At 44.1% G+C, this 11,619-nt stretch overlaps 1 protein-coding gene across 2 annotated transcripts in view; it reads left to right on the top strand.

Annotated features, from left to right (window-relative positions):
• The first annotated feature begins 937 nt into the window (after positions 1 to 937).
• The window catches only part of LOC118366021 (endothelin-converting enzyme 2-like), an 82,818-nt gene continuing 72,136 nt past the window's right edge, over positions 938 to 11,619 (top strand). Inside the window, exons 1-2 of one of the 2 annotated variants that reach the window (XM_052491639.1) lie at positions 938 to 1,102; positions 1,205 to 1,352. In XM_052491639.1, the coding sequence (XP_052347599.1) occupies positions 1,320 to 1,352 (33 nt within the window). In that variant the 5' untranslated portion in view covers positions 938 to 1,102; positions 1,205 to 1,319. Of the gene's footprint in view, positions 1,103 to 1,204; positions 1,362 to 11,619 lie in introns of both variants that reach the window. The other variant, XM_052491638.1, reaches the window with a different exon arrangement.

The raw sequence follows: 11,619 nt of genomic DNA, 5'->3' as shown, positions 1-11,619 counted from the left end.
TAGCGACAGACAGGTGCTCAGGAAAAACCACTGGTAAGCTTAACGAAACAAAACAAACTGGCAACAAACAAAGTGAGAACATAAGTACAATGGGGAAGATGGGCGACAACTGGAGGGTGTGGAGACAAGCACAACGGCAGGTGAAACAGATCAGGGTGTAACAACTATAGGGGATAGGGTGCAATTTGGGACACAGATGGTTTATAATTAATGCAGTACACCCTTATATATATGTAATGACCTCCTAATGTTGATAATCTGTGACTTGTCACCCAATGCATTATTTCTGGACTACAAAACTGCAGCAATTTCAGAGGTTCTTCAATTCACTACACCTGTGCTCTGGTCTGAAGCCAGACAATGCATCTTTGTTTTGGTTTGTAGCCATTGCAGCACTCTTCAATTACTGGCCAGCCACTTACAATATTTGACTGATGCAGTGTATAAATGCTCAAATGTGAGACAGACAGACACACAAGCAAGTTAACAATCGAACATACACACACCTCTGATATTTTGTAGCCTACACTAATTGGAGATGTGCAAGTAGGCCTACTTGAGCCCCAGTAAAATCGAACTTTTTCTAAAGGGTGTGTAATCAGGTGCATTTCTGTAAGTTTTAAAAATATTAGGGTGAAGTCAGCATTTCTTATCTTGGCACACATCTGTTGCCCTTCCCTGTGTAGCCTATCTCACCACAGTTCTCTTTCCTAGAATGATCCTTCAGCACCCCAACCCGATGCCTAGCCTACAATAAATGTTTTTGTCTTGGCAACGGAAGGCATGTGTGTGTGTGTATGTGTGTGTGTGAGAGAAAGCGATTTATTGGTTTTCACTTTTGTTTATTATCTATTTCACTTGCTTTGACAATGTAAACATATGTTTCCCATGTCAGTTTAGCTCTTAAATTTAAATTTAATTGAGAGAGAGGAAGGGGTAGAAGGAGGGCGGGGTGTAGTCTGCAGGGTGATTGCGATCTTCCTTCTCGTTCATCCCCGGGTTAGCCGACTGCACGCGTGAAAGGGCTTTTTCTCCCAACGATGGAACATTTTGCTGTAGGCCTATTCTGCTTGCTTTCGAGAGGCACTCGCTTTGGCATTAGGTAATGTTATGCTCTGGCGGGCACAGTCCATTGCGATCCTAGAGCAACACGGATAGATATGTGTGAGAAAGGTTTAGTATATGTCCTTTTGTTGTTCCGCAGGATTTGAGAGAGCGGGAGAGAGATGGCTTCGCGATCCAGCCACTGGAATCGTCAACAGCAGTGGTAGAGAGTCTGTCGCGCTCGCCCCGCCGTCGATGTTGCTGTCTGTTGCACGATGAGCGTAGCTCTGCAAGATTTGCGGAACAACGTAAGTCTGGTAATGATCATATTTGATCATCTTCTCGAACATAATGTTACTCTTCTCATAATGTATTAGGAGAGAGAGCGCAGCGAACTCGCGTACTGTATGTGATCGAAACCCATTGCAATCAATCACCGTATTTATTTGATCGGGTTTCTTACAGCTAAAACAATTTACCAGTCATGATTAGAATATGCCTTGTTTATATTCTGCACATGTTATAGGCTATGCGGACAATAATGCTCGAGCAGATTCCCAGGTAGGCTTTGGTCCTCCTCATATCCATCATAAAATACTGTGTTCGGTGCTCACTGCACATGATGGAATTAGTGCGCTTGCTCTTTCCATACAAACGTCTGTATTTTTTCATAATTCATCAAAATGATTTCATAAGAGAAGGTGCAGCCTCAGACACTCATGCTTTTCCCCAGCATAGGACTACATGTTATTTACGTTTAATAATTTGATTGTATATATTTGAAGTTGTTAGAGCTCATTGCTTAGTCCAAGGCCCATGGGCTGATACTACCAGTAAATAGTCATAGAAAGGTTGAGGTTTTATTCAGTGTCATCTTGGTGTGGGGCCCTAGGCTTGATCAAACACGGATGGTGTTTGCTACCTCTGGCTACATTATTTAGCCTAGATTAATTGTATTGTGGGCAATCGTAAACAGAGGTGTTTCAGAACCACATTTGCATGGGCTTTAGTGCTGCAGGCTCACACAGTTGTGGATCTTAGGAGACCCTCGGTCTGAACCTCAGTTGGTTGCACTAGCTTATAATTAACCTAGGCCTGACTTGTTTATTTTTTAACTTTTCCATTTTGCTTTTTCATTTGTGCTTGGTTTTGAACATAATGTATATATTTTTTGTCTGGATCTTGTATTTTGTTGACTGGGTGTGCCTTGCCCAGACACTGTTGCCAATGTAGGCATGGACATGATATGGAACTAGAGTAAAGCCATGTAGGCCGTCATTTTAAATAAGAATTTGTTCTTAATTGACATGCCTAGTTAAATAGAGGTTAAATAAATAAAATGTATTCTACCATGATAACTAACACACAGCTGTTGACCGGTAACACAGGATAGGTTATGTAGAGATTCCAGTCTGACAGGCTGTACCTGTTGTTGGTGATGTTGCATTGTGTCGTCACCTAAATATTATCGATGTAAAAATGCAAAAAATTTGCATCTGTTAAGTATTGAAACAGTATTATGATGACAAAGTGAGATGTGAAATGTGTGTTGTGTTCCAACAGATAAGGCTATCTAGGTCAAATATGGGCTGGATAGTCTGTCTGTCTGTCATCAAACTGAGAACAGGTAAAGTAGGCCTACTGTATGGGTTCGGTATGGAGGCATATGGCTCTTTATAGGCCTGTCTGTAATGTAGGCCTAAGGAGCTGGAAGAGCGGTCCCCGACCACTGTCCAATATTCCGTGAATCAATTAGTGCCCTGTAGTCCCCGGGGTGATTTCTGAATATCTTCATGATCTCTCTAATGAACATCATTAATAACGCAATCTGTGCACTGGGTCACAGTCGAGCAAGGCTGTCACCCGCTAGACACACCGTGCACTAACTCAAAATTAGCTGAAAAAACTGTTACGAGGCCTCTACTGTTCCCAGTACCTGTGTTAAGAAGACCAATGGTATTTACACTGCCTCAAAGGGCTGATCTTATCACACTTTAGAATGTAGGACATCAGAGCACCTCAGGTCTGTCCCGCATAGTAACATGCATAGACATGCACACGTGTGTGTATGTCATGATATGTTTACTCGCACAGGAGTGAGTAACATACGTTTACATACACTGAACAAAAATATAAATACAACATATAAAGTGTTTCATGAGCTGAAATAAAGGATCGCAGAAGTTTTCCATATGCACATAAAGCTTATTTCTCTTAAACAATGTGCACAAATTTGTTTACATCCTTGTTAGTGAGCATTTCCCCTATGCCAAGATAATGCATCCACCTGACAGGTTTGGCATATCAATAAGCTGATTAAACGGCATGATCATTACACAGGTGCATCTTGTGCTGTGGACAATAAAAGGTCGCCCATAATGTGCAGTTTTGTCAGACAACGCAATACCACAGATGCCTCAAGTGCAGGACTGTCCTCCAGAGTTGTTGCCAGAGAATTGAATATTTATTTCTCTACCGTAAATTGGCTCCAACGTTGTTTTAGAGGATTTGGCAGTACGTCCAACCGGCCTCACAACCACAGACCACGTGTAACCACTCCAGCCCAGGACCTCCACATCCGGCTTCTTCACCTGCGGGATTGTCTGAGACCAGCCACCCAGACAGCTGATGAGACTGTCTCAGTCAGGGAAGCTCATCTGCGTCCTCATAAGGGTCTTGACCTGATTGCAGTTTGGTGTCGTAACTGACTTCAGTGGGCAAATGCTCACCTTCGATGGCCACTGGCAGGCTGGAGAAGTGTGCTCTTTGTGGATGAATCTCGGTTTTAGCTGTACTGGGCAGATGGCAGACGTGTGGGTGAGCGGTTTGCTGATATCAATGTTGTGAACAGAGTGCCCCATGGTGGCGGTGGGGTTATGGTATGGGCAGGCATGAGCTAAGGACAATGACCGCAATTTCATTTTATTGATGGCAATTTGAATGCACAGAGATACTGTGACAAGATCCTGAAGCCCATTGTAGTGCCATTCATCCGCCGCCATTACCTCATATTTCAGTATAATAATGCACGGCCCCGTGTTGTAAAGATCTGTACCCAATTCCTGGACGCTGAAAATGTCCAAATTCTTCCATGGCCTGCATTCTCACCAGACATTGAGCATGTTTGGGATGCTCTGGATCGACGTGTACAATAGTGTGTTCCAGTTCCCGCCAATGTCCAGCAGTTTTGCACAGCCGTTGAAGAGGAGAGGACAACATTCCACAGCCCACAATCAACAGCCTAACCAATTCTATGTTAAGGAGATGTGTTGCGCTGCATGAGGCAAATGGTGGTCACACCAGATACTGACTGATTTTCTAATCCACACCCCTACCTTTTTTGTTAACGTATTTGTGACCAACAGATGCATATCTGTATTTCCAGTCATGTGAAATCCCTAGATTAGGTCCTAATTTATTTATTTAAATTGACTGATTTCCTTATGAACTGTAACTCAGTAAATTCTTTGAAATTGTTGCATGTTGCATTTAGATAACTTCTTACAAGGCTTATGATAATAATATCTCTGTCTAGCAAATTTAACTGATTTAATTCAGGATCATTATGAGATGATGCTACACTATACATGCTTACAATGTGGAGGAAATGCACCCCAAAAGCATGAAAGGGAACAATCCAAGATTCGAAAAGCAACAAAGCCGTCACCCAAACACTTGTTTTGTTAAACAGCTGAGTGGGCTGGAGAAATGTTAGCACTCTGAAATTCATAGACAGTTGTATATTGCCTGTATCCGCTACGGATCCGCAGTCAAACGACCACCCCTCATCACTGTCAAACGCTCCCTAAAACACTTCTGTGAGCAGGCCTTTCTAATCGACCTGGCCCGGGTATCCTGGAAGGATATTGACCCTATCCCGTCAGTTGAGGATGCCTGGTCATTCTTTTAAAGTAACTTCCTCACCATTTTAGAATTTTAGATAAGCATGCTCCGTTCAAAAATGCATAACTAAGAACAGATATAGCCCTTGGTTCACTCCAGACTGCCCTCGACCAGCACAAAAACATCCTGTGGCGGACTGAAATAGCATCGAATAGTCCCCGCGATATGCAACTGTTCAGGGAAGTCAGGAACCAATACACGCAGTCAGTCAGGAAAGCAAAGGCCAGCTTCTTCAGGCAGAAATTTGCATCCTGTAGCTCTAACTCCAAAAAGTTCTGGGACACTGAAGTCCATGGAGAACAAGAGCACCTCCTCCCAACTGCCCACCGCACTGAGGCAAGGTAACACGGTCACCACCGATAAATCCATGATTATCGAAAACTTCAACAAGTATTTCTCAATGGCTGGCCATGCCTTCCTCCTGGCAACTCCAACCTCGGCCAACAGCTCCGCCCCCCTGCAGCTACTCGCCCAAGCCTCTCCAGGTTCTCCTTTACCCAAATCCAGATTGCAGATGTTCTGAAAGAGCTGCAAAACCTGGACCCGTATCAATCAGCTGGGCTTGACAATCTGGACCCTCCAGTTCTGAAACTATCTGCCACCATTGTCGCAACCTCTGTTACCAGCCTGTTCAACCTCTCTTTCATATCGTCTGAGATCCCCAAGGATTGGAAAGCTGCCGCAGTCATCCCCCTCTTCAAAGGTGGGAGACACCCTGGACCCAAACTGTTACAGACCTATATCCATCCTACCCTGCCTATCTAAGGTCTTCGAAAGCCAAGTCAACAAACAGGTCACTGACCATCTCGAATCCCACCGTACCTTCTCCGCTGTGCAATCGGGTTTCCGAGCCGGTCACGGGTGCACCTCAGCCACACTCAAGGTACTAAACGATATCATAACCGCCATCGATAAAAGACAGTACTGTGCAGCCTTCTTCATCGACCTTGCCAAGGCTTTCGACTCTGTCAATCACCATATTCTTATCGGCAGACTCAGTAGCCTCGGTTTTTCTGATAACTGCCTTGCCTGGTTCACCAAGTACTTTGCAGACAGAGTTCAGTGTGTCAAATCGGAGGGCATGTTGTCCGGTCCTCTGGCAGTCTCTATGGGGGTGACACAGGGTTCAATTCTCGGGCCGACTCTTTTCTCTGTATATATCAATGATGTTGCTCTTGCTGCGGGCGATTCCCTGATCCACCTGTACGCAGACGACACCATTCTGTATACTTCCGGCCCGTCCTTGGACACTGTGCTATCTAACCTCCAACCACTCCTTCCGTGGCCTCCAACTGCTCTTAAACGCTAGTAAAACCAAATGCATGCTTTTCAACCGTTCGCTGCCTGCACCCGCATGCCCGACTAGCATCACCACCCTGGATGGTTCCGACCTAGAATATGTGAACATCTATAAGTACCTAGGTGTCTGGCTGGACTGTAAACTCTCCTTCCAGACTCATATCAAACATCTCCAATCTAAAATCAAAGCCTCCTTCACTCACGCCGCCAAACTTACCCTAGTAAAACTGACTATCCTACCGATCCTCGACTTCGGCGATGTCATCTACAAAATTGCTTCCAATACTCTACTCAGCAAACTGGATGCAGTTTCACATTTACATACATTTAAGTCATTTAGCAGACGCTCTTATCCAGAGCGACTTACAAATTGGTGCATTCACCTTATGACATCCAGTGGAACAGCCACTTTACAATAGTGCATCTAAATCTTTTAAGGGGGGTGAGAAGGATTACTTTATCCTATCCTAGGTATTCACAGTGCCATCCGTTTTGTTACTAAAGCACCTTATACCACCCACCACTGCGACCTGTATGCTCTAGTCGGCTGGCCCTCGCTACATATTCGTCGCCAGACCCACTGGCTCCAGGTCATCTACAAGTCCATGCTAGGTAAAGCTCCACCTTATCTCAGTTCACTGGTCACGATGGCAACACCCACCCGTACACCTGCTGGAGCGCGTGCTATCTCACTGATCATCCCTAAAGCCAACACCTTATTTGGCCGCAGTTTGTTCCAGTTCTCTGCTGCCTGTGACTGGAACAAATTGCAAAAATCGCTGAAGTTGGAGACTTTTATCTCCCTCACCAACTTCAAACATCTGCTATCTGAGCAGCTAACTGATCGCTGCAGCTGTACATAGTCTATCGGTAAATAGCCCACCCAATTTTACCTACCTCATCCCCATACTGTTTTTATTTATTTACTTTTCTGCTCTTTTGCACACCAATATCTCTACCTGCACATGACCATCTGATCATTTATCACTCCAGTGTTAATCTGCAAAATTGTAATTATTCGCCTACCTCCTCATTCCTTTTGCACACAATCTATATAGACTCTCTTTTTTTCTACTGTGTTATTGACTTGTTAATTGTTTACTCCATGTGTAACTCTGTGTTGTCTGTTTACACTGCTATGCTTTATCTTGGCCAGGTCGCAGTTGCAAATGAGAACTTGTTCTCAACTAGCCTACCTGGTTAAATAAAGGTGAAATAATAAAAAAATAAAAATAGATGCAATGACTGACCATCCCTGTCATGAGATCAAAATGCTATATTTTTAAACCATGTTTTTGAAGCAAAACGCGTATACATTGTCATACATCTCTGTGTGGCCTCAGCCTCAAATAAAGTGTTAGCATTTGCTTTGTTGTGGCCAGTTGAGGGTGTGATGGGAAAGGCCAAGACTGAGTGATGGCTGGAGTAGGAGGCCCTTGAGTGACCTGAACCCGGGGTTTATCAGGGCTGGGTATCCTGTGTGTGCGTGTGTGTCCTGCCTTAGGGCGGTGGGGTGAGCTCCTTCCTGTCTGAAGCAAGACTCTCCATCTGTCCTGGATCCATCGGTAGGGCTGGGGAGGTCATTGGCCTTATTCTAAATAGCACCCTATTTCCTACAAAGGGCTGGCCAAACGTAGTGCACTATCTAGAGAAAAGGGTGCCATAATTTGAGATTTTACACAAAAAAAATGTAATAACCCTATGCAGGCTCATGATCAAGATTTGCAAAACACTTCACTTTTGTCGCTGACTGTCATCCACTTTAGCATGTTTCCTAAAGTGGGATGGGGTCTGTTTTCTTTTCCTCTGTTTACTGCTTTTTATTTACATTCTCTCTGACATATTTTAAGTCCTCTTCACTCTCTTCCTCCATAACATCTGTCCTGGCAAATCTTACTCCTTCCTTGTCATCTGACAACATCTCTCTCGTTCGTTCGTTCGTTCGTTTGTTCGTTGTTTAACATTCTGCCAACTCTGCACTGTAGCGCCTGTGATGGACATGAGAGGAGGGGTGAATAGGCATGAGGGGGTAGTTGTGGGTATGAGCAGGGCCCAAAGTTTGATATTGACCACATGACCTAACCAGAAACAACTCTGGGCCTCAGTTATACACTATAAGCTTAGGCCCCTGTAAGGTCTCATACTCAGGGCCCCATAGAAATGAGGTTAAGAAGTCAATTTTTTTTGTGGCTGGTTTGTCTAGGCTGGTTTGTCTAATTTTAAAAGGCTAATTGAGCATTAGAAAATCCTTTTGTAATTATGTTAGCACAGCTGAAAACTTTTGTTTTGATTAAAGAAGCAATAAAACTGGCTTTTAGACTAGTTGAGTATCTGGAGCTTCAGCATTGCTGGCCTTCTAGGAGTTGCAAAGAAAAAGCCATATCTCAGACTGGCCAATAAAAATAAAAGATTACAAGATGGGCAAAAGAACACAGACACTGGACAGAGGAACTCTGCCAAGAAGGCCAGCATCCCGGAGTCGCCTCTTCACTGCTGACGTTGAGTCTGGTGTTTTGTGGGTACTATTTAATGAAGCTGCTAGTTGAGGACTTGTAAGACCTCTGTTTCTCAAACCAGACACGCTAATGTACTTGTCGTCTTGCTTAGTTGTGGACCGGGTCCTCCCACTCCTCTTTCTATTCTGGTTAGAGCCAGATTGCGCTGTATTTCTGATCATTTTGATGTTATTTTAATGGACAAAAAAAGGGCTTTTCTTTCAAAAACAAAGTGACCACAAACTTTTGAACGGTGGTGTATATACAAAAGTATAGCCCTTCACATTATTGGATTTGGCTATTTCAGCTATACCAGTTGCTGACAGGTGTGTAACATCAAGCACACAGCCATGCAATCTCCATAGACAAAAATTGGCAGTAGAATGAATGGCCTTACTGAAGAGCTCAGTGACTTTCAATGTGGCACCATCATACAATGCCACCTTTCCAACAAGTCAGGTAATCAAATTTCTGCCCTGCTAGAGCTGTCCCGGTCAACTGTAAGTGCTGTTATTGTGAAGTGGAAATGTCTAGGAGCAACAATGGCTCAGCCGCAAAGTGGTAGGCCACACAAGCTCACAGAATGGGACCGCCGAGTGCTGAAGCGCAAACAAATTGTCTGTCCTCAATTGCAACACTCACGACTGAGTTCCAAACTGTCTCTGGAATCAACGTCAGCATAAGTACTGTTCGTCGGGAGCTTCATGAAATGGGTTTCCATGGATGAGCAGCCACACACAAGCCTAAGATCACATGCGCAATGTCAAGCGTTGGCTGGAGTAATGTAAAGCTCGCCGCCATTCGACTCTGGAGGAGTGGAAACACTTTCTCTGGAGTGATGAATCATGCATCACCATCTGGCAGTCCGACGGACGAATCTGGGTTTGGCGGATGCCAAGAGAACCCTACCTGCCCAATGCATAATACCAACTGTAAAGTCTGGTGGAATGGAATAATAATCTGGGGCTGTTTTTCATGGTTCTGGCTAGGCCCCTTAATTCCAGTGAAGGGAAATCTTAATGCTACAACATACAATGATGTTCCAGATTATTCTGTTCTTCCAATTTTGTGGCAACAGTTTGGGGAATGCCCTTCCCTGTTGACAAAGCATGACAATGCCCCAGTTCACAAAGCGAGGTCCATACAGAAATGGTTTGTTGATATCGGTGTGGAAAATTGACTGGCCTGCACAGAGCCCTGACCTCAACCCCATCAAACACCTTTTGGATGAATTGGAATGCCGACTGCGAGTCAGGCCTAATCGCCCATTATCAGTGCCCGACCTCACTGATGCTCTTGTGGCTGAATGGAAGCACGTCCTCGCAGCAATGTTCCAACATCTAGTGGAAAACCTTCCTGGAAGAGTGGAAGCTGTTTTTGCAGCAAAGGGCGGAACAACTCCATATTGATGCCCATAATTTTGGAATGAGATGTTCAACGAGCAGTGTCCACATACTTTTGGTCATGTAGTGTATCACTACATGTAGTTCCCTTAATCTTGTAGACTTGCGGACTGTGTACAGTGTGTTTGTACAAGACACCTGGAGAATTGAACACTGTTATTGCACTCACACAGTGGTGGAAAAAGTACTAAATTGTCATATTGAGTAAAAGTAAAGATACCTTAACAGAAAATTACTCGTGTAAAAGTCACCCAGTAAAATACTATTTGAGTAAAAATCTTAAAGTATCTGGTTTTAAATGTACTTAAATACAGTGGTGGAAAAAGTACTCAATTGTCATACTTGAGTAAAAGTAAATGCTATACATCAAATTCCTTATATTAAGCAAACCAGACAGCACAATTTTGTTATTTCATATGTATTACGGACAGACTGGCACCCTCCAACACTCAGACATAATTTGCAAACACAGTACCCCACCCACCAAAACTACTTAAGGAGTATTTTTATGAAGTACTTTACACCACTGTAAAGGGGCAAGAGGGCCTTGACATTTTCTGTAGAGACGGACATGGTCCTTTTTCTTATCCGGAATATTCTTCTGATGTCCTCCCCTTTTGTCTTTCTTTCGCTCTTTCCTCCAGCCTTCTCTCCTTTCTCCCTGTTGTCTTCCCTCCTTACTCTCTGTAGAGGATAGAGAGAGAAGAGAAAGAGGAGTAACCTTGATGCCTAGATCAGTGACGTTATTCTCTCCCCATTGGGAGGACCCTACTGTCTCACTCCCTCTCCCCGTCTGCCCCTCCCTCTCTTAAACTCTCACTCTGCTGTTCTCTTTAATTGATGACGCACTGAAGGGGATGCGTAGGGGTCAGGGGAGGAGAGAAACAGGAGAGAGAGATTAACAGAGAGCGTGTATTTTTTTCAGTGTACACACACTAACAAACAGAGGAATGACATCTGTAATGTGTGTTTGTTGGACTGAGACGGAGAGAGGAAAGAGGGAAATGTGTACGTTTGTTAGTTTGAGCTTGTGTTTCTTTGTGTGTGCATACGTGTGCATTAGCACCAAATTCGTCAGCCTTTTACAGATGCACATCAATTAAAGCATGATAAGCTTAGTGTTCAAACAATACTGGACTGCTGTTGCTTATGTAAGATTTTCATAAGAGTTGTGGCAGCCTCCCTGGTTTTGTTTGTTGTGCCTGTTCATTTACAGCGCTCGTAGTGTGCTCAAGTGGCTAGCTTAATTAGGGCAGCATTTTGTTGTCAGCAGAGAAGAGAATATCCTTTCTGTGCGCGAACAACAACAGTCATGCAGGCTCTGGCTAAACATAGTGCATTATATATGGAATAGCGTTCCGTTTGGACTGCAACCTCTCTGTGGTGGCTGACTAACCAGGGAGGGGAGGGGGCGGAGGCCGCCCTCTATGGGTAGAGGTATGGAAATGCAAGATGACTGGCCACTGAACAGATGA

Source organism: Oncorhynchus keta, chromosome 33 (genome assembly GCF_023373465.1).
Source record: "Oncorhynchus keta strain PuntledgeMale-10-30-2019 chromosome 33, Oket_V2, whole genome shotgun sequence".
NCBI classification, from domain to species: Eukaryota; Metazoa; Chordata; class Actinopteri; order Salmoniformes; family Salmonidae; genus Oncorhynchus; species Oncorhynchus keta.
Note: the sequence above shows the minus strand (reverse complement) of the source record. Positions and strands in the feature narration are given on the sequence as shown.